Genomic DNA, 24,356 nt, shown 5'->3' on the forward strand with positions numbered 1-24,356 from the left:
TTTGCATCAATGCACTTGATCAAAAAATGAAAAAAACAAAACAACAAAAACCGGTGCCAACCCACCCTATTTTTACTTTTAATGTTACTGGAAACAAACATTTTTTTTCTCTAATAGGCCTTATCATTATTTTGTGTGTTCTTAAAATCTTCAAGAATGATTGCTATTCTCTTTTTTTTTTTTTTTTTTTTTGATACAAACACCCAGTGCTACCTGGTTTTCAACCTCAATTCTGAAGACTACAGCTGTGTTTGAGACATTCAGACAGTAAATTTCCAGCCCTTTTCTCGTGTGGTGGCATATCTGTCTTATCACCACTGGTTTAACTGAATAGAAGGTGTACATATGAAGTAGAGACTGACAGGTCAAATGCATCTTGAAAGCAGAAAGCTGGAAGATAAACAGCACATATCAGGTTTTGTTGTCAGTCAGTGTCCATCAGAAGGTTAAACAGGAAATGCACCAATATTTAACACTGATGCCATCCACTGTATAAGTTGCAGAGAACCCAGTTCTCCCTGCTGCTGTGTATTTAGCAAATCACAACACACATCACAACAATCAATACTGACAATTTAGTTGAAAAGTACTGCCTAAAGAATATAGTACATACAGAATGATACAACCCCTGGCAAAAATTATGGAATCACCGGCCTCGGAGGATGTTCGTTCAGTTGTTTAATTTTGTAGAAAAAAAGCAGATCACAGACATGACACAAAACTAAAGTCATTTCAAATGGCAACTTTCTGGCTTTAAGAAACACTATAAGAAATCAAGAAAAAAGATTGTGGCAGTCAGTAACGGTTACTTTTTTAGACCAAGCAGAGGAAAAAAAATATGGAATCACTCAATTCTGAGGAAAAAATTATGGAATCACCCTGTAAATTTTCATCCCCCAAATTAACACCTGCATCAAATCAGATCTGCTCATTGACATTGACCCTACGCCATGACATTGACCCTATGTGTCTTTTTGCAAGGAATGTTTTTGCAGTTTTTGCTCTATGGCAAGATGCATTATCATCTTGAAAAATGATTTCATCATCCCCAAACATCCTTTCAATTGTCCAAAATATCAACTTGTGCATTTATTGATGATGTAATGACAGCCATCTCCCCAGTGCCTTTACCTGACATGCAGCCCCATATCATCAATGACTGTGGAATTTTTCATGTTCTCTTCAGGCAGTCATCTTTATAAATCTCATTGGAAAGGTACCAAACAAAAGTTCCAGCATCATCACCTTGCCCAATGCAGATTCGAGATTCATCACTGAATATGACTTTCATCCAGTCATCCACAGTCCACAATTGCTTTTCCTTAGCCCATTGTAACCTTGTTTTTTTCTGTTTAGGTGTTAATGATGCCTTTCGTTTAGCTTTTCTGTATGTAAATCCCATTTCCTTTAGGCGGTTTCTTACAGTTCGGTCACAGACGTTGACTCCAGTTTCCTCCCATTCGTTCCTCATTTGTTTTGTTGTACATTTTTCGATTTTTGAGACATATTGCTTTAAGTTTTCTGTCTTGATGCTTTGTCTTCCTTGGTCTACCAGTATGTTTGCCTTTAACAACCTTCCCATGTTGTTTGTATTTGGTCCAGAGTTTAGACACAGCTGACTGTGAACAACCAACTTCTTTTGCAACATTGCGTGATGATTTACTCTCTTTTAAGAGTTTGATAATCCTCTCCTTTGTTTCAATTGACATCTCTCGTGTTGGAGCCATGATTCATGTCAGTCCACTTGGTGCAACAGCTCTCCAAGGTGTGTTCACTCCTTTTTAGATGCAGACTAACGAGCAGATCTGATATGATGCAGGTGTTAGTTTTGGGGATGAAAATTTACAGGGTGATTCCATAATTTTTTCCTCAGAATTGAGTGATTCCATATTTTTTTCCTCTGCTTGGTCTAAAAAAGTAACCATTACTGACTGCCACAATCTTTTTTTCTTGATTTATTATAGTGTTTCTTAAAGCCAGAAAGTTGCCATTTGAAATGACTTTAGTTTTGTGTCATGTCTGTGATCTGCTTTTTTTCTACAAAATTAAACAACTGAATGAACATCCTCTGAGGCCGGTGATTCCATAATGTTTGCCAGGGGTTGTAGAAAAATGCCACCTACAAATTAGGGTGCAAAACAGATTTAATGCAGCCTTTGACTGTTCAGACTTGCAACACGGCATCAAATTCAAATCAGATATGCACATAAATCTGATTTTTGTTGACAGTCGCTACATAAAAGATTTATGCACATTTAATCTGTAGGCAGAAGCAGCCAGTCTACTGTGTTTGGGCCTGATCCCGTCAGATCTCAGAAGCTAAGCAGAGTGGGCCCTGCTTAGTGCTTGGATGGGAGACCTCTTCAGAAGACCAGGGGCTGCATGTGTTTCCCTGTGTAAAACTGGAATTGCTTCAGAAGAGGCATCCAGTGTAAAATCTGTGCAAAATCCCATTGCAGATCTGTGCTGGCTCCACTGGTTCAACCCCGAATAACCAGGGGCAGCTGAAAGGCATGCAACAAAAACAGTATGTCATAGGTGGAGCTGTCCACAGTACTCGGCTGCTGTGTTGCTCCTTGTGCATGGCATTGGACAGACACAGATAGCATGTTACTTACATTTGTGCAAACTTGCACATGCTCTTATTAGACCCTGAAAATTATTTTGGGCTTGATAACTCATGTGTGTTAAATGAACCTATTTCCATGTTGTCCTCCCAGTGTTTTGCATACTCAGGTAGACACACCCCAAATTGCACATTCGTTAGAGCAAATGTATTAAATGGACAATTTGTCATATTTTGTGCATTTGAAAGACTCAGTCGTTAGTGTGCAATGCTAGTAGATCAGGGTGCACATTTGTTTAAGGGTTGTAGAGCATTTGCACTTGTTTTTATACATGCAAACCTTTAGGAAACCAGGCCCAATATCTTATGCAGGTCAGAGGGAGGACATGCCATTGCTACAAGAGGAGGAAATATAGCACTCTTCCATATGGCTTCTTATTACAAGGGCGATAAGCAGTTATAGGTGCATGGGTTATGTCAGGGCCAGAACACCACTCTATCACAGGATTTATGCATACAGACAGACAACCCCTCATTCTCACCTACTGTCAGTTTTATTGTCACCAAAAGCTTAAGTTTTTGGTCTGTGGGAGGAAGCCAGACAACCCACACAAACTTAGAGAAAACATGCAAATTCCATATAGAAATGCTACATGTGGGTAAGAACCCACAACCTTGTTGCTATGAGAGAACACCGCTAACCACCACGATGCCTACAGTGATGCACCATGAAAGATCTTTTGCCAAAATCTTAGCTTTGGAAATAATTTAACCAAGGACACAATCAGTCTCTTGCAGTGTAATAATGTCAGAAACAAGGTTACATCCCACAGCAGAATGCACGTGCCATTCTTAATAGCATTGTCTGTAATAATGCAAGCCGAAAACATAAAGGGTTCAATTTACTAAAGACCATTGCACTCACAAATAAATCTGCACAGTGATTTTAGGATTGCATTTGCCAAATGTGCAAATACCACATATTCTCAATTTAGCATGTTTGCCTTTATAAATATGCAATTTGGGGATTGTCCACCAAAGAGCACAAAACTATGGGAAGAAACATGCAGATAGATAAGGTTTGCACACTCCACACAATTTATCAGGGTCTAAAGGAAATTAAACAAGTGCTGGATTTTGTGATTTTGAAACATTGGCATCAACTAACTGTGCTCAAGACACTGCTGTTTCACAATGCTGTTCTAACACAGAAGGAACAAAGAATAAAAATAAGTAAATAAATACAAAAAAAAATTGCTGTAAATGTCAGGTATATTTAACTTCATTCTATGCCTGTTTCTTTAAGAATAAATGTGTATTTATTTTATTTTTATTTGTATTATTTGCATTGTGTTCAGTCATTTGTCAGAGTTCATGACAACAGATATAAAGATGCAAGGTGCATAATGCAAGTGAAAGTACTCCTGATCACCTTTAAAAGAAAACAACATAAGCAAGAAATTATTTGAAAGGTCACATCTGGATGAGAGTAAATTTTCATTTACATTGAGAAAAAACACAGAGTGTAGTCAGTTTAAAAACAGATTAGACAAACACAGGAGAAATGATGATAATAAATATAATATAGACAGCACTAGATAAATCAATAAAATATACTGCTATTCAAGTCGTGAATTGTCTTCCTTGGATATAGATGTGCCTCACACCTGTGTCCAGTAGCTCAACTTAAGTGGCTGATTTAATTTAATTTTGCACTTATGGTCTTTAACATGCCCAAATTACTCATTTACTGTACGTACTACTGTCTTCATAAATCAGGACTAAAATGTATTTCCACTGTATCAAGTCAACAGTAATTTTTGTGTCTAATTGTTTCAACTAGACCACACACTTTCAGCAGAGACACAATGGTATTACTGTATGTCTATTTTATAGGATTCATTAAATGCTTTTTAAAAGCTTCCACTTCATGAATTATTCAGTTCTACCGTGCATCCAGAAAGTATTCACAGTGTGTCACTTTTTCCACATTTTGTTATGTTACAGCCTTATTCCAAAGTTCTTTTTTTTCCTCAAAATTCTACATGCAATACTCAAGAATGACAATGTAAAAAAGTTTTTTGAGATTTTTGCGAATTTATTAAAAATAAGAAATCACACGTAACCTTTGCCACGAAGCTCAAAACTGAGTTCAGGTGCATCCTGTTTCCACTGGGGATGCGACGACTGGTCGTAATAGTCGACTATGACTAGCTAAGCTCCAACTATTCAAGTATTTTTTTTTATTAGTCAACTAGTCGAAAGCCATTTATTAACTTCATTTAACCCTTAAAAGAATAAAGCTGCTGGAGTTGCCGCCACTCCCTTCACTCACTGAAGAAAGTGTGTGAACCTTGAAAGGTGAATTAGTCGGCTCAAACAGGTAGTCTATGCCTAGTAAATGAATGCAGGTATGCCAATGCTGTTTTTGTATTTGTGATTTTGTGCTTTTATTTGTTAAAATCAATGTGACATTTGAGTGTCATCATGAAGATTCAAATTTGGCTTATTTCATTGTGTCAAATGGTACCTGGCTAGTTGACTAGTCGATGACTAATGGTACCCAACTAATGATTTTCATTAGTCTTCCCAACCATAGTTTCCACTGATCATCCTTGAGATGTTTCTACAGCTTAACTGAAGTCCACCTGCATAAATTCAGTTGATTGGACATGATTTGGAAAGGTACACACCTGTCTACATAAAAGAAGGTCCCACAGTTGACAGTGCATGTCAGAGCACAAGCCAAGCATGAAGTCAAAGGAATTGTCTCTAGACCTCTGAGACAGGATTGTCTCAAGGCACAAATCTGGGGAAGGGTACAGAAACATTTCTGCTGCTTGAAGGTCCCAATGAGCACAGTAGCCTCTATCATCTGTAAATGGATCATGTTCAGATCCACCAGGAATCTTCCTAGAGCTGGTCACCTGTCTAAACTGAAAGACTGGGACAGAAGGGCCAAAGTTAGGGAGGTGACTGTCAGAGCTCCAGCATTCCTCTGTGGAGAGAGGAGAACCTTCCAGAAGGACAACCATTTCTGCAGCAATCCACCAATCAGGCCTGTATGGTTGAGTGGACAAATGGAAGCCACTCCTTAGTAAAAGGCACATGGCAGCCCATATGGAGTTTTCCCAAAGGCACCTGAAGGACTCTCAGACCATGAGAAACAAAATTCTCTGGTTTGATGAGACAAACATTGAACTCTTTGCTGTGAATGCCAGGCATCATGTTTGGAGAAAACCAGGCACCATCCCTTCAGTGAAGCATGGTGGTGGCAGCATCATACTGTGGGGATGTTTTTCAGCAACAGGAACTGGGAGACTAGTCAGGATTGAGGGAACGATGAATGCAACAATTTACAGAGACATCCTGGCTGAAAACCTGCTCCAGAGTGCTCTTGACCTCAGATTGGGGTGGCGGTTCATCTTTCAGCATGACAATGATCATAAGAACACAGCCAAGATATCTAAGGAGTGGCTTCAGGACAACTCTTTGAATGTCCTTGAGTGGCCCAGCCAGAGCCCAGACCTGAATCTGACTGAACATCTCTGGAGAGATCTGAAAATGGCTTGAGAGGTGCTGCAAAGAGGAATGGGCAAATCTTCCCAAAGATAGATTGTGGCATCATATTCAAGAAGACTTGAGGCTGTAATTGCTGCCAAAGGTGCATCAACAAAGTATTGAGCAAAGGCTGTGAATACTTATGCACATGCGATTTCTTTTTTTATTTTTATTATTATTTTAAACAAATTTTCTAAAATTTCAAAAAAAGCTTTTTTCATGTTGTCATTATGATGTGTTATGAGTAGAATTTTCAGGGCAAAAAAAATAATTGACACCATTTTGGAATACGGCTGTAACATAACAAAAATGTGGAAAAACTGAAGCGCTGTGAATACTTTCTGGATGCACTGAATCCACTACAGCTTTAGTGTTCATGCTTCTCATTTCAGGAAATATTGCACAAAGGATTTTTATTTATTTGCTGCATTTGTAAGGCTTTTGTTCGTAAAGTCCAGTATTGTCTGTTCATGCAGGCAGGTCAACCAAACCCAGTGGTGAAGCTGTTTGTTGTCAACCTTTATGGGCCTACACACACGCTGGAACTTATGCCTCCAGAGAGCCTCAAATTACGGTGAGAAGAGCTGCTCTGCTATTGCACTGGTTTGTCAAAACTTTGCATCATCAGTTAGAAGGAAAATTGACATTTTGAATGATAAAGGTATCTGTATGTGCACTGTGATGCTGCAGTACTGGATTTTCTTATGTCTTGTCAATGTTTTTCAACACAGATTGTCGATAAAAAATTAAAAACTTTTTTAAAAACTCTATAACCAATAAATTTCACCCTATGTTGTATGTCATACCAGATTAAACTTGTCACTTTTGGAACCCTATCTATCAATTGATTATCTACGGTGTTTTGAGAAAGTATTCAGCCCCTTGGGATTTTACATATTTTAATTTGTTTATGTGGACTCAAATACAAAAAGTAATTCAGGCTTCTCAATATTAAAGTCTCCAAAATTATCCTCCTTAAACTCAAACTCAAAGCAAATCTCTACAACTTGATATAAATTAAATAAAAATATGAAAGCCAAGATGATGGGTTGCAAAAGTATTGATCCCCTTTAGTGACATGCACATAAATCACCAGTGATACAGCTTCATGATGAAGTGGTATAGAGCAGGGGTGGCCATGTTCTGTCCTTGAGAGCCACCTTCCTGACACTCTTAGTTGTCTCCCTGCTCCAACACACCTGAATCCAATGAAAGGCTCATTAAAAGTCTGCTAACGAGTCTTTCATTGGATTCAGGTGTGTTGGAGTATGGAGACAACTAAGAGTGTCAGGAAGGTGGCTCTCGAGGACTGAATTTGGCCACCCCTGGTATAGAGGAAGATTTTATTAAAAAGACATGAAAGTTCAGCTACAATTAGCCAGAAAGTACATCAGAGATGTAAGCCTAGATTTGATCTGTTTTCTTGAAAGAATAGCCTTCTCTGCTCCACTCCACTATGAAGCTAGGAGTGGTGATGCAAAATGAAAAACTTGTGCTGTGCACAATTTCTCCAGTCAGAACCACAGAAGCCTGTAACTTCTCTTGGGTTGCCCTGGTGTCTTGGAAGCATTCTTCACCCATCTCTTTCTTGCACAGTCACTTAGTTTTTAAGAACTGCCTACATCAGACAGAGTTACCATACAGTACCACAAGGGCAGATATGGGGGGGGGGCAGTGTTCTTTGTTACTTATCATCATAACATAATAGCATTGCATTCAAGATTGTACAATACAAGTTCAAATTAATAAAAAAAAAAAGAAGTTAGAATGTTTCTTTTCTCTGTGGTGTATTTTGTAGTAAAATATGTTCCAAAATTCCAAAATTCTGAAAATGGCACCTAAAATTCAAACACCTCCCTTGCCCCCACCACCACCATCAAGTCATGCCTTAGTCATTCTCAAGTCCACGCAACCCCCCCAACCCCGTTTCACAAAATCCTGCATCTACCCCTGGTAGTATACTGTTTGTATTTCTTTAAGACTGATGCAAATTAAATTGAGGACATGTTCAGTGATTTGGAAATATTCAAGTATCCTTCCCCTGACTTGTCTTAAAAAAAGAAAACTGGTAATAAATGTGATTATTTACATGTGTTATACCAAAGAGGACCAGTACTTATGCAACTCATCAGCTGAGTGAGAATCCTGCATTACTTTTTGTATTTGAAATGGCATAAACAAAATAAAAATGTCTAAAATCCCAAGGGGCTGAATAGTTTTTTACAAGTCACAATGTAAAACACATAGCCCAAGAGCATTTGGGGTTTAAATAGCAAAACCTCACTTTGTTATTTCTGTGTTGCAAAATCTGGCCACAATGCATTAAGTTTAATTATTTTCTGTAGAAACTTCTGTTTATTTAATGAAGTTTTTATTTATTTATTTATTGACATTTTCCACTATTTTGGCAAATATTGGAAAGCTCCACACTCTCTTACTGCTATTGAACCTCACCCAGCTGTCATATGCACAGCGCTGCTGCAGTTGTCTGAATTAATAGAGCAGATTCAGCAGCAGGCATCCACACAGTGACTGCGCTGAAGCCTGAATGCCTTCCACTGGTTGTCTCTGTTACAGTAAGTCATATTGCGAATTGACTGACTTGTGCTTTAATGCGTTTAGTCCAGCTGACCAGACAAAGTTTTGTGAAATCTTCTTCTAATATGAATTGTGCTCTCCATGCCCAAAATGAATGATATCCTTTGCTGTGGTGCTAAGGATGCCTTTGTGTGGCGACACTCCAGTGTGACATTTGTGCAATGAAAAGTACCTAAACCTGAGCTTCAAAACTGGTTTAATTCTCAACAATAAGAAGATTTTGCTTTTAATTCTTTAGTTTCATTTAACATCTTGAGACTTGAGCTTTGATTTGAAAACAATAATGTTCCCCTCGTGTGGATGCATCAGGAGCGCACCTTTCACACATTTCTATCTCAGTGGTGAATTCCAGTCACATTTTGAGTGGATGAAAACAGCTCTGAAGCTGCTGTGAAGAGCACAAGATAACATTTTATTGCAATATTGCTATTGTGATTTAAATGAACATGCTGGTGTTAAAATCTTGACGTTAAGAAGTTGAACCAGTCCAATGCACTTATGATTCTTCCTGTAGGGAACATTATGTGACGATGGTGACATGGATTAGCAAAACCAAGACGTGCGTCAGGTGGTTGAACCGCGCCCAGAACGTCTCCATCCTGACCGTCTGTGACACCACCACCGGAGCCTGCGTCACGGTGTGTGTATTGTGTGTACAGTATGTGTGAGTGTTCCAATAAGTTTGATGATTGTCATGTGGGGCAGCTCGACGGCTTAGTGGTTACCACAGTTGCCTCACAGTGAGAAGATCCTAGATTTGCTTCCAGTCTGGTCCTTTATGTGTCACTGTCTGTTCAGGGTGTATCCCACCTCTCACCCATTGGCTGCTGGGATAGGCTGGAGCCAAGACCCTTAATTGAAATGAGACAGTTTCTAAAATGGATGGATGAATTTTCATGTGTGATGCATAAATAGTTTCCTATTTTTCATGAGAATCTCACAAATACGAGGGCTGTCCGTAAAGTATAGGTCCTTTTTATTTTTTTCTAAAACTATATGGATTTCATTCATATGTTTTTACGTCAGACATGCTTGAACCCTCGTGCGCATGCGTGAGTTTTTCCACACCTGTCGGTGACGTCATTTGCCTGTGAGCACTCCTTGTGGGAGGAGTCGTCCAGCCCCTCGTTGGAATTCCTTTATCTGAGAAGTTGCTGAGAGACTGGCGCTTTGTTTGATCCAAATTTTTTCTAAACCTGTGAGACACATCGAAGTGGACATGGTTCGAAAAATTAAGCTGGTCTTCAGTGAAAATTTTAACAGCTGATGAGAGATTTTGAGGTGATTCTGTCGCTTTAAGGACTTTTCACGGTGCGAGACGTCGCGCAGCGCTCTCAGGCGGCGTCATCAGCCTGTTTCAAGTTTAAAACCTCCACATTTCAGGCTTTATTGATCCAGGACGTCGTGAGAGAACAGAGAAGTTTCAGAAGAAGTCGGTTTCAGCATTTTATCCGGATATTCCACTGTTAAAGGAGATTTTTTTAATGAAAGACGTGCAGGCGGATTGCAGCGTCGGCTCGCAGCCGCCGCGACGCTCCGCCACAGGAAAAACACCTCTGTTGGAAGCCTTGAGGACAAGTTGGAACATCTCCAGCTGATAAACAATTTCTCATATACTCACTCCACTGAAAGCCATCAAAAGCCAACTGGATTTTAACAAATGGTTATCAACACAGAGGTGTTTTTCCTGTGCCGCCGCGCCGCGTCCGCACGTCTTTCATTAAAAAAATCTCCTTTAACAGTGGAATATCCGGATAAAATGCTGAAACCGACTTCTTCTGAAACTTCTCTGTTCTCTCACGACGTCCTGGATCAATAGAGCCTGAAATGTGGAGGTTTTAAGCTTGAAACAGGCTGATGACGCCGCCTGAGAGCGCAGCGCGACGTCTCGCACCGTGAAAAGTCCTTAAAGCGACAGAATCACCTCAAAATCTCTCATCAGCTGTTAAAATTTTCACTGAAAACCAGCTTAATTTTTCGAACCATGTCCACTTCAATGTGTCTCACAGGTTTAGAAAAAAGTTTGATCAAACAAAGCGCCAGTCTCTCAGCAACTTCTCAGACAAAGGAATTCCGATGAGGGGCTGGACGACTCCTCCCACAAGGAGTGCTCACAGGCGAATGACGTCACCGACAGGCATGGAAAAACTCACGCATGCGCACGAGGGTTCAAGCATGTCTGACGTAAAAACATATGAATGAAATCCATATAGTTTTTGAAAAAAAAATAAAAAGGACCTATACTTTATGGACAGCCCTCGTATGATGTATTTTACTTTTTACATGAATGAACAGATAAAGTGAGGAAGTGACCACTATCATGAACACTAACCCTCCCTGTCACCACTGACATTTACAGGCATAGTTCCTGGTGGTAATGGAGTTCATTTCTGTTGCACTTTTCCAGAGGAGATGCTCTAAGTGATTTACAGTGATGCCTCACATTCACTCATTCTCACACACACACACCACTGTCAGCATGTTGCCATGAAAGGTGCTCAGCTGCAGCAATTTGGGGATTAAGGACCTTGCCCAAGAGCCTGTAGTGATTTTCTGGTCTGAAAGGGACTTTAAACAAGGATCCTTTGGCTTCAAGTCCACCACTTTAATTATCACCTCCTCATCTTATGTAATGTGAGTAACTGTATTAATCCCTGTTAAAGCCTTGACCTTGACCTTTGTCAAAGTGAAGGCTTTGTGAAGGTCCATTCATCTTCACAAAGGACAAATAGCAAAAATCACATAGTAGACAGTCCATAAAACATACAAAACACCACCAACTGTCAGGACTGGTGATGGATTGACACAGGATGCAGGTGGAGACCAATGCAGACTCTCAGACATGATTGGTTGTGATGAATAAAAGGCTTTATCTTGTAACCAGGCAGTAGATTTGGTACACAGGTAGTCGGAAAATGAGGCAGATGTATCAGACAGGGTACAGGCTGGGACATGGTCCATAATACAGGCTGAGGTCATACCAACGGTTTCGAGGAATATAACAGGCAAAAACAGAGGCAGAGTCAAAATACAAGCTGAGTTCAGGATTGAGGCAAGGCGGAGGTCGGGGCAAACAAGCAAGGTCAAAACACTGAGACGCAAACAAGACATGAACTAAGGGGCGAGAGAGTGAACAAAGTCAACAATCGGGCAGTGAGCTGTGGGAACTGTGAGGGCTTAAATAAGGAGCAAACTAATCAGGGAGATGTGAAGCAGGTGTGTGGAAGTCTCTGAACTCTGTTATTTCTGTTTTGCAAAATCTGGCCACAATGCATTAAGTTTAATTATTTTCTGTAGAAACTTCTGTTTATTTAATGAAGTTTTTATTCATTTATTTATTGACATTTTCCACTATTCTGGCAAATATTGGAAAGCTCCACACTCTCTTACTGCTATTGAACCTCACCCAGCTGTCATATGCACAGCGCTGCTGCAGTTGTCTGAATTAATAGAGCAGATTCAGCAGCAGACATCCACACAGTGACTGTGCTGAAGCCTGAATGCCTTCCACTGGTTGTCTCTGTTACAATAAGTCATATTGCGAATTGACTGACTTGTGCTTTAATGCATTTAGTCCAGCTGACCAGACAAAGTTTTGTGAAATCTTCTTCTAATATGAATTATGCTCTCCATGCCCAAAATGAATGATATCCTTTGCTGTGGTGCTAAGGATGCCTTTGTGTGGCGACACTCCAGTGTGACATTTGTGCAATGAAAAGTACCTAAACCTGAGCTTCAAAACTGGTTTAATTCTCAACAATAAGAAGATTTTGCTTTTAATTCTTTAGTTTCATTTAACATCTTGAGACTTGAGCTTTGATTTGAAAACAATAATGTTCCCCTCGTGTGGATGCATCAGGAGCGCACCTTTCACACATTTCTATCTCAGTGGTGAATTCCAGTCACATTTTGAGTGGATGAAAACAGCTCTGAAGCTCCTGTGACGAGCACAAGATAACATTTTATTGCAATATTGCTACTGTGATTTAAATGAACTTGCTGGTGTTGAAATCTTGACGTTAAGAAGTTGAACCAGCCCAGTTCAACCATCACATTGTAGACAGTCCATAAAACATACAAAACACCACCAACTGTCAGGACTGGTGATGGATTGACACAGGAAGCAGGTGGAGACCTATGCAGACTCTCAGACATGATTGGTTGTGATGAATAAAAGGGTTTATCTTGTAACCAGGCAGTAGATTTGGTACACAGGTAGTCGGAAAATGAGGCAGATGTATCAGACAGGGTACAGGCTGGGACATGGTCCATAATACAGGCTGAGGTCATACCAACGGTGTCGAGGAATATAACAGGCAAAAACAGAGGCAGAGTCAAAATACAAGCTGAGTTCAGGATTGAGGCAAGGCGGAGGTCGGGGCAAACAAGCAAGGTCAAAACACTGAGAAGCAAACAAGACATGAAGTAAGGGGCGAGAGAGTGAACAAAGTCAACAATCGGGCAGTGAGCTGTGGGAACTGTGAGGGCTTAAATAAGGAGCAAACTAATCAGGGTGATGTGAAGCAGGTGTGTGGAAGTCTCTGAAGGGGACGTGACCAGGGAAGACAAAAATTGTGCACAGTGCAAGATAGTGAAGGAAGGAAAAGAGAGAGTGAAGTGATGAAAGACAAAGACGCAAGCAGGTGCAAGAGTGGAAGTGGATGAAAATACAGAGAAGAAAGAGCCGTAGTGAGAGACGAAGACACAAGAGCTGATGCAGGGGCAATCAAATAAGATGAGGCAACAACTGAGAACAAAGATAAATCAGAAACTGTGGACAGAATACAATACAACTATGACCAGGAATGAACTAAGCATGAACATATGAACTGAAAAGTGAATCATCAGAATAAAAACAAAAATAGAATGGAAACTAATCATTGTTGAAGGAAGAAATAAAAGGTAACCAGGTGGCAAAACAAATAGGTTTTGGTTTTGGTTATTGGTTAAACAGCAGATAAACAAAACCGGTGACTACAGAATGGTGCAATAAATAAAACAAGATAACTGATAAACAGATAATGCAATAAATAACAAATGGAACAAAATCAGATAAGCAATCACTGAAGATAAATAATAACAAAAACCTATGACTTAATCATTATACAATAAATGTGATAAACAGAACTAAACTAAGACTAAAGTAACTTAAAGGGCCACGAGTGAAAGAATACAATAACCAACTGCAGAAGAAATGACAACCAGAGAGGGAACCAGTGACTAAATATTAAACAAAGCAAAGTAATACACAGAACCAAACTGAGACTTACATGATAAAGTAAAATTTAATGAAAAGTAAAACCAGAAAACCACAGAGAAAATAACATAAACAGGGTTGGGTAGGATTACTTTGAAAGAATACATGTGGATTACATGTATGTATGTACATACATTTGGATTACTTGTACTCTGATTACTTTTGGATTACATTTCAAAGTAATCCTACCCAACCTTGAACATAAAGCATTAGGATCTAAACCCTGAGCCAGTGCCAAGCATGACACCAACATCATATGGCATTAATATATGGAATATTACTGTCATATGTAGTAAACAGATAAAGTAAGGAACTACCTGTTTCTAAACAAGCCCTAGTAACAGTCCATGTCACTTCTGTCATTAACAGATACACAGTTGTGCTCAAATGTTTACATACCCTGGCAGAATTTTGAGGGGTTATTTTGGCCATTTTTGAGAAAATATGAATGGCAACAGAAAATCCTTTTTTTTTTCACTCATGGTTAGTGGTTGGATGAAACCATTTACGTGGGCTGTCCGTAAAGTATCAGTCCTTTTTATTTTTTTTTAAACTATATGGATTTCATTCATATGTTTTTACGTCAGGCAAGTTTGAACCCTTGTGCGCATGCGTGAGTTTTTCCACGCCTGTCGGTGACGTCATTCGCCTGTGAGTACGCCTTGGGAAGGAGTGCTCCTGCCCCCTCGTCGGAATTTCATTGTCTGGAAATGGCGGAATGAAAAGGACTTTTTTTCCATCAGATTTTTTTCAGAAGCTGTTAGAAACTGGCACCTGGAAACCATTCGAAAAAATTATTTGGCTTTCGGTGAAAATTTTGTGGGCTTCACAGAGTATAAGGACTGTTAACTGTCGCTTTAAGGACCCCTTTAAGGACGCTTGGTGCACTGCGCTCCGAGCTGCGACAACACGGCACAAAACACTGTATCATTTCTAAACGGATGGCTCTGTGGATACGAGATGTCGTGTGCTCTTTCTCCGGTAATCACAAGAGCTGGACATCAGCCATTTTCCGGTAGATTTCACTTTTAACCAGAGATTTTGTCATGGAACGCCACGCGGAGGCTTCGCACGTCACGACCAATTCACTTGATGAGCGAGACAAAGAACGCCTCCGTTTCGGCATGTCAGAGGACAAGTTTGGACATGCCTATCTCGGCTTTCAATGCTTACCAGTCCAGTAAGTATCAGAGAAACTGTGGAGAGCTAGACATGTCCAAACATGTCCACTGACACGCCGAAACGGAGGCGTTCTTTGTCTCGCTCATCAAGCGAATCGGTCATGACGCGCGAAGCCTCCGCACGGTGTTCCATGACATGTGCACGAGGGTTCAAACTTGCCTGACGTAAAAACATATGAATGAAATCCATATAGTTTTTAAAAAAAATAAAAAGGACCGATACTTTACGGACAGCCCACGTATTGTCAAACAACTGTGTTTACTCTTTTTAAATCGTAATGACAACAGAAATTACACAAATGATCTTGATCAAAAGTTTACACATCTCTGTTCGTGTATTGCCCCCTTTTAACATCAGTGACAGCTTGGAGTCTTTTGTAGTAGTTGTGGACGAGGCTCTCTGATGGTAAAACTGCCATTGAATATGTCTTTGACTATATTTACATGAATCCACAATTATCCACAGAGGCACGTTTTTCTGTTACCAGGATTTTTGAGCTGCACAAAATTTTGGTTGCGGATGACATCCGCCTTACATACGCAATACATAATACATAATCTATCCGTTATCCGCTGATATCCTCAACTGACAGGATATTATGGCTTGGCAGTGGACTGGGACAGTGTGTAAAACGGATATATAGCATGCCTATCACGTCCACATCACAAACTAAAATAACTTGTAGTGAATGCAGACAGAGTGGCCACGAGTAAAGCGTTTGTATTACGTCTGCTTTGCATCTGATTTGCGGACAATTTGCAAATGCATAACAAACACTTCACGTAAACCCACAGTACTATATAATTGTGGCAGAAATCGACATACTTGCCAGTCATTGCCAGTCCAGCTCTGGAGATGTACAGATGTAGTTATGGATCCCCAAAGATGTAGTGTGATAGTTGCTGCCATCCAACAACATACCAATCAACTTGCCCAAGTCCAGCAATTGCTCCAGAGGCTGTGGTGTTGGTGTGAATAGTGATGCTGAAAGACCCGAGTGCTCTTCTTTTGTGACCGTAATGCAGATGCCGCGCATGCGCAATACAACCGCTGTTTCCGCAACACGTGCGCAATGCATTCTCAATACATCCATAATACTTCCGTGACAGTCGCAATGCGTCCGATCCGTTTCCTCAATACATACATTATACATCTGTGATTGTTTGTTATATATTTGCTATACATTATTAATATATCCGTAATTCATACTGAGAAATTTGTCATTCCTGGCCAATTTTGTTGCAGATGACAACAAACGCCCGAAATTTGTATACTCAATTCATGCGCAATTAATCCTCTCCCCAGTGGGACCAGGCCTTTAGCTTCATAGTGGAGTAGAGCAGAGAAGGATTTTGTTCACCAGCACAGATCAAATCTAGGCTTGCATCTTAGATGTACCTTGTGGAAATTTGTTGCTAAACTTTCAGTTTTATTCTTAGGAAAATCTTCCACTTCATCATGAAGCCGTGTAACTTTAACCACTTTAACCACTGAACCATCACCTCCAATTTACTCAGTGTACTACATCCGGATTGTCCAATTTATCATGTTTATTTAAAGTAACTCACAATCTCATGTTTTGTCTTTAAAAGAATAGTAGAGAAGCTTGAATCTTTGACTGGACTGGGTTGCTTGACGTGAGGACGTTTCGCTTCAAATCACAGAAGCTTCCTCAGCTAAAATTCTTGCTCTGGTAGTCTGACTTCTGTCTTGCCTCTTGTAGAGAAGAATAAACCAGAAGCCAACAAAAGCTGGAGTTTTTTAACCTAACCAGACCCCACCTACCGCGAGGCTGACTGCTATAGGCTAGTGACTAAACAATGGCTCTAATTAGCACCTATTGTGCTCTAGTTAGCACTCTCCTAATGACAGGACGGAAGCCTCCCCTGATGGCTCCCTTGACTCCCTTGATTTGATTCTTTAAAAGAATCAAATGAAGTTGAAAATATGTTATCAAAGATGAGAGAGACTTTGCTTGAGGATGAAAATACATTAGTCTCCAATACTCTCAAAATTTATTTTTAACCAAATATATTCATCTCAATTTGACATTGTATCTGAATAAAAATTTTAACTATACACAAGTTAGTCAAACATAACATTCATTCATGTTCCATACCTGCGTACTTTAATTAAGAGTGACAGGGGGAGGCTGGAGTCTACCCCATCAGTCATCGGGCGAGAGGTGGGTACACCCTGAATAGGATGCCAGTCTATCACAGGGCCACATATAGGCAGAGAAACTATTAACATAGTGTACGATTTTCAGTAATCTTGTTTACCAAAAGTCTTTCAACTCAGAAAGTGTAAAGGTCTGGGCACCTTGTTGCTATATTTTTTTGTCTGAACTTCATTGTTTATTAATGCATTGTTCTGCAAAATTACTTTAATTTCTCATCTTAGTTAAAACCCATGATTGAATACGTGCTCAGACACAACCTCCCCTGCTGATGCTTTTGAGTTTGACAGTGGAACTCAGGCTGTGGCCCCCAAGTCCCTGAAATCTTGCAATTACATTACTAGGTAATGAAAGTAAACTTGGCAACAGTACTGTCAGGGTCTCACTGGAGCAGTGTCTGGCAGCCTTATTTGGTATATTTGTATTCAAAGATTGTTAAGGTAATTCACTCTCCCCATGAATACACACTGATTTACATACAGGCGGAATTCAGCAAGTTTATTCACTATGCAATTGCCTGGATTTACAAACATTTGCTGAGTCTTGCATGGTACAATTATACAAGCTCATCATACCAGAGGTGAGAAGAAGTCACCATCAAGTCACTTTCAAGTCATGAATCAGCAAGTCCCATGTCAAGTCTCAAGTCATAATGACCACCAATTGTTTGCAAGCTGACTTGAGACTTGACTTGGGACTTGCAGACTGATGACTTGAGAATAACTTGACAGTGACTTTGTCTGAAAGTATGGGAGATTTGAGAGAAATCATGATACCCAGTGTGCAGGTTTCTTGCTGTGGTGAGTCCCTCACAAGATGGTGGTGCATTTTACATATGTACAGTTTGTGTCATTTCACTGACATGTTACATCTCATTTACATCTGTACATGTAAGTGTATATTGGCCTCACTATTGTTTTAAATTTAATGACAATGAATAATCAGTGACATGACATAGGATTCTTAAGTTTTATTCCCACTAAAAGCTGAAAAATTATGAAAAAATATTTACATACTTGTGTTGAAAAAGAATAATGCATGACATCTCACAGAATTTTTTGGTAGCTAATTCAAACCTGCTGAATAAAAAAAAAATCATCTTAAAAAAGAAAACAGAACCAAGACAGAGAAATTAATGGACTTCTAGGAGATGATCTGGGTGGATTTGCATTAGTCTGATGTTCTTCCCTGATGTCTTTTTTTCAGAGGCATGAAGAAAGTTCTGAACTCTGGCTTTCAAAGCAGGTAAAGTGTTTTTCATATTTCAAAGTGTAGACTTATTACTTTGTTAAAAGCTTTGAGTTGGTGGATCCACTTGTTATCCATTACTGGTGTCTTATTATTATTTATCATTGCACAAAAAAAGACAAATACTCCAATATTCCACTTTCGCTCTGTGCATTTGTCAAGCTGCATCTGTGATGTGTATTTTTTTTTAAACTCCCTGGATTCTATGCATTTGGAGACACTGCACCTCATGTTTCAAATCAAAAATGGGGTTGCAGCATGGAAGTCTCATTGTTGGGAAAGTGTAGGTACACGGACCCACAACAGGGGGCGCAAATGAACGGACAATGGAGTAGGTCAAATAACAACACTTTACTGTTGTGAATGTGCACAACAAATACAACAGATTAGAACAATAGACAACAGTCAATTCACAAAGGTGTCGTGTGGGCAGGCTCGAAGATAGGAGACGCCTGTCCAAAGCAGAACCGGAACCACACGATTTCCTCCGCCACCAGACCCCGGGAATACTGGAGCCGCCAAGTCCCGAACTCCCAGGTGGCCACTGCCTCCGCGTGTCGGACCTGGTACTGCTGGCGAGGAACAAAAAGCAATTAAATGGGGATGCGTTTGCACCCAGGAATCCGCACGGTAGGAAAGCTACCTCCACCTCTCGTTGGAAAAGTAGTCCACTAGTCTATGCACAAAAACACTGTCAAACAGTCAGCTGAGGTACGTTACCTTCCAGGTAGAATGATATCTCGGCAAAGAGGTGGAGATGACGTCTTGCTGATATACCGATGCTGATCCGATGAGTGGTGACAGCTGTCATAGGTGATGAGTGTCAGCTGTCACCCCGGCTGCTCCTGTGAGGCGGCAGCGCCCTCTGGTGCCTGGAGCCCGCACTCCAGGCAGGGTGCCCTCTGGTGGTGGTGGGCCAGCAGTACCTCCTCTTCAGCGGCCCACACAACAGGACCCCCCCCTCAACGGGCGCCTCCTGGCGCCCGACCAGGCTTGTCCGGGTGGCGGCGGTAGAAATCGGCCAGGAGGGCCGGGTCCAGGATGAAGCTCCTCTTCACCCAGGAACGTTCTTCAGGTCCGTACCCCTCCCAGTCCACCAAATACTGGAAGCCCCGGCCCATCCTACGGACATCTAAGAGCCGGCGCACTGTCCAAGCCGGCTCGCCATCGATGATCCGGGCAGGAGGTGGTGCCAGACCCAGAGTACAGAGGGGTGAGGTGTGATGGGGCTTGATCCAGGACACGTGGAAAACGGGATGGATCCGCAGTGAGGCCGGAAGCTGAAGCCTCACTGCGGCTGGACTGAGTACCTTGATTATCTTAAACGGACCGATATACCGGTCCTGCAGTTTAGGGGAGTCCACTTGAAGGGGAATGTCCTTAGTAGACAACCACACTGCCTGCCCTGGCCGGTACGTTGGGGCCGGGGTCCGCCGACAGTCTGCATGGGCCTTCGTCCTCATCCGGGCCCTCAGCAAGGCAGAACGGGCGGCACGCCACACCCGACGGCACTTCCGTAGGTGGGCCTGGACCGAGGGCACACCGACCTCTCCCTCAACCACCGGAAACAAAGGAAGTTGGTACCCCAGACACACCTCGAAAGGGGAGAGGCCGGTGGCTGACGACACCTGGCTGTTATGGGCATACTCGATCCAGGCCAGATGGGTACTCCAGGCCACCGGGTGCGCGGCTGTCACGCAACGCAGGGCCTGCTCCACCTCCTGATTGGACCGTTCTGCTTGCCCGTTGGTCTGGGGATGATACCCGGATGAGAGACTCACCGTGGCCCCCAGTTCCCGGCAGAAGCTCCTCCAGACTTGCGAGGAGAACTGGGGACCGCGATCGGAGACGATGTCTGTTGGGATCCCATGCAGCCGGACGACGTGGTGGACCAGGAGGTCCGCTGTCTCCTGGGCCGTCGGGAGCTTCGGGAGGGCCACGAAGTGGGCCGCCTTGGAGAATCGGTCCACTATCGTGAGGATGGTGGTGTTGCCCTGGGATGGCAGGAGGCCCGTGACAAAATCCAGGCCGATGTGGGACCAGGGGCAATGGGGCACGGGCAGCGGCTGGAGCAGCCCCGAAGCCCTGCGATGGTCAGCCTTGCCCCTGGCGCAGGTGGTGCAGGCCTGGATATAATCCCGGACGTCGGCCTCTAGGGACGCCCACCAGAAGCGCTGCCGGACAACTGCCACGGTTCTTCGCACCCCTGGATGACAGGAGAGCTTAGAGCCGTGACAGAAGTCCAGGACTGCAGCCCTAGCTTCTGGTGGGACGTAGAGTCTGTTCTTCGGCCCAGTTCTGGGGTCCGGGCTTCGTGCCAGGGCCTCCCGGATGGTTCTCTCTACGTCCCAGGTGAGGGTGGCCACGATAGTGGACTCCGGGATGATGGGTTCCGGTGGATCCGACAACTCCGCTTTGACTTCATCTTCATGTACCCGGGACAAGGCATCTGATCTCTGGTTTTTGGTCCCGGGACGGTAGGTGATCCGGAAGTCAAAACGGCCGAAGAACAGTGACCAGCGGGCTTGCCTGGGGTTCAGCCGCTTGGCGGTCCTGATATACTCCAGGTTCCGGTGGTCAGTGAAAACCGTGAATGGCACGGACGTTGCCTCCAACAGATGTCTCCACTCTTCAAGAGCCTCTTTCACCGCAAGGAGTTCTCGATTGCCGACGTCATAGTTCCGTTCGGCCGGGGTCAACCTGCGGGAAAAATAGGCACACGGGTGAAGGACCTTATCGGTCTTCCCGCTCTGGGAAAGCACAGCTCCTATCCCTGAGTCCGAGGCGTCCACTTCAACCACTAACTGGCGACTTGGATCGGGCTGCACCAGAACGGGTGCAGACGAGAAGCGCCGTTTCAACTCCTTGAACGCGGCATCGCAACGATCCGACCAGGTGAAGGGGACTTTTGGTGAGGTCAGGGCTGTCAGGGGGCTAACTACCTGACTGTAGCCCTTAATGAACCTCCTGTAAAAATTAGCAAAGCCGAGGAACTGTTGCAGCTTCCTACGGCTGGTGGGTTGGGGCCAGTCTCTCACCACCGCGACCTTGGCCGGATCAGGAGCGACGGAGTTAGGGGAGATGATAAACCCCAGGAAGGACAAAGAAGTGCGGTGGAACTCGCACTTCTCGCCCTTCACAAACAGCCGGTTCTCCAACAACCGCTGCAGGACCTGACGTACATGCCGGACATGGGTCTCAGGATCCGGAGAAAAGATGAGTATGTCATCCAGATATACGAAGACGAATCGGTGCAGGAAATCCCGCAAGACATCATTAACCAATGCTTGGAACGTCGCGGGGGCGTTTGTAAGACCGAACGGCATGACCAGGTACTCAAAGTGACCTAACGGGGTGTTAAATGCCGTCTTCCACTCGTCTCCCTTCCGGATCCGAACCAGGTGATATGCATTCCTAAGATCGAGCTTGGTGAACATTTGGGCTCCATGCAGGGGCGTGAACACCGAATCCAACAAGGGCAATGGGTATCGGTTACGAACCGTGATTTCGTTCAGCCCCCTGTAATCAATGCATGGACGTAGTCCGCCATCCTTTTTTCCCACAAAAAAGAAACCTGCACCCATCGGGGAAGTGGAATTCCGGATCAACCCGGCAGCTAAAGAGTCCCGGATGTAGGTCTCCATTGATTCGCGCTCAGGACGTGAGAGGTTGTACAACCTGCTGGACGGGAACTCAACGCCCGGAACCAAATCAATGGCACAATCGTACGGACGGTGGGGGGGAAGGGTGAGCGCCAGATCCTTACTGAACACATCCACAAGGTCATGGTACTCCACCGGCACCGTCCCTAGATTGGGCGGGACTCTGACCTCCTCCTTAGCCTGGGAACCGGGAGGAACCGAGGAACCTAAACATACCCGATGGCAGGTCTCGCTCCACTGAACCACTACCCCGGACGGCCAATCAATCCGGGGATTGTGTTTTAACATCCAGGGGAACCCTAAAATCACATGGGAGGTAGCAGGAGTCACAAAAAACTCGATCTCCTCCCGGTGATTTCCTGACACCACCAGAGTTACTGGTGGTGTCTTATGTGTGATTGGAGGGAGTAGGGAGCCATCTAGTGCCCGCACCTGCACAGGCAAGGTAAGCGCCACCAGAGGGAACCCTATCTCCCTGGCCCATCTGCTGTCTAACAGATTCCCTTCAGAGCCCGTGTCCACCAGTGCTGGGGCCTTCAGGGTGAAATCCTCATAAAGGATTGTAACTGGGAGTCGAGTGGCAATGTGGGTGTGTCCCACATGAATGTCTCGGCCCACCCCTAGCCCAGTTTCTAGGGGCGGGCGTTGGTGTTTAACCGCTCGGGGCAGTCTCTTACCTGATGCTCTATCGAGCCACAAACAAAACACGCTCCGCGGGCCAGCCTCCTCTGTCTATCTGGTGCCCTAAATGTGGCCCTGCTCGTGTCCATAGCTTCGTCAGCAGGGGGAGCTGTAACCAAACGGAGCGTAGGGGCCGTGGAGTGTGGGGAGGGCGAAACGCGGTCGGAACCGGAAGGGAGAGGGACAGCGCATGCCCGGCCACGCCCTTCGTCTCATTCCCGACGGCGTTCTTCTAACCGATTGTCTAATCGTATAACGAGATCAATAAGCCCATCTAAATCCCGCGGTTCGTCCTTAGCCACCAGGTGCTCCTTTAGAACCAACGACAGTCCGTTTACAAAGGCGGCGCGGAGGGCAGTGCTTTTCCAGCCGGACCTCGCAGCCGCGATGCGGAAGTCGACTGCATAGTCGACTGCGCTCCGGCGCCCCTGTCTCATTGACAGCAGCACGGCTGAAGCGGTCTCTCCTCTATTTGGGTGATCGAACACTGTTCTGAACTCCCTCACAAACCCATCATATGTCTGAAGGAGCCGTGAATTCTGCTCCCAGAGCGTTGTAGCCCAAGCGCGTGCCTCACCGCGAAGCAAGTTTATTACATAAGCTATCTTGCTGGCATCAGTCGCGTACATGACAGGACGTTGTGCGAAGACGAGCGAACACTGCATAAGGAAGTCCGCGCACGTCTCCACACAACCTCCGTACGGCTCTGGAGGGCTTATGTATGCTTCCGGGGAAGGTGGGAGGGGTCGTTGAACGACCTGTGGAACGTCACTGTTACGCACAGGGTCGACTGGAGGGAGAGCCGCAGCGGCGCCCTGAGGGCGCGCTTCCACCTGCGCGGCGAGAGCCTCCACCCTGCGGTTAAGGAGGACGTTCTGCTTGTTCATTAAATCCAACCGAGCTGTGAAAGCGGTGTGGATCCGCTGCAACTCACCGATCATTCCTCCTGCGGACGCCTGTGCGCCCTGCTCTTCCATTGGCTGTTCAACAGCCGGTTGACGCCCCTCGGGATCCATGACGCTGGCCGAGATATCCTGTTGGGAAAGTGTAGGTACACAGACCCACAACAGGGGGCGCAAATGAACGGACAATGGAGTAGGTCAAATAACAACACTTTACTGTTGTGAATGTGCACAACAAATACAACAGATTACAACAATAGACAACAGTCAATTCACAAAGGTGTCGTGTGGGCAGGCTCGAAGATAGGAGACGCCTGTCCAAAGCAGAACCGGAACCACACGATTTCCTCCGCCACCAGACCCCGGGAATACTGGAGCCGCCAAGTCCCGAACTCCCAGGTGGCCACTGCCTCCGCGTGTCGGACCTGGTACTGCTGGCGAGGAACAAAAAGCAATTAAATGGGGATGCGTTTGCACCCAGGAATCCGCACGGTAGGAAAGCTACCTCCACCTCTCGCTG

At 43.8% G+C, this 24,356-nt stretch overlaps 1 protein-coding gene and 1 pseudogene across 2 annotated transcripts in view; both read left to right on the forward strand.

Annotated features, from left to right (window-relative positions):
- LOC117524075 (inactive dipeptidyl peptidase 10-like) overlaps positions 1-24,356 on the forward strand; it is a 643,233-nt gene that overhangs the window by 582,330 nt on the left and 36,547 nt on the right. For both annotated transcript variants that reach the window (XM_034185800.1, XM_034185801.1), the window contains exons 10-12: positions 6,604-6,701; positions 9,240-9,363; positions 18,550-18,588. In XM_034185800.1, coding sequence (XP_034041691.1) covers positions 6,604-6,701; positions 9,240-9,363; positions 18,550-18,588 — 261 coding nt within the window. The remainder of the gene's footprint in view (positions 1-6,603; positions 6,702-9,239; positions 9,364-18,549; positions 18,589-24,356) is intronic.
- Positions 2,269-2,387, forward strand: LOC117525446 (annotated as a pseudogene).

Source organism: Thalassophryne amazonica, chromosome 14 (assembly GCF_902500255.1).
Source record: "Thalassophryne amazonica chromosome 14, fThaAma1.1, whole genome shotgun sequence".
NCBI lineage: Eukaryota > Metazoa > Chordata > Actinopteri > Batrachoidiformes > Batrachoididae > Thalassophryne > Thalassophryne amazonica.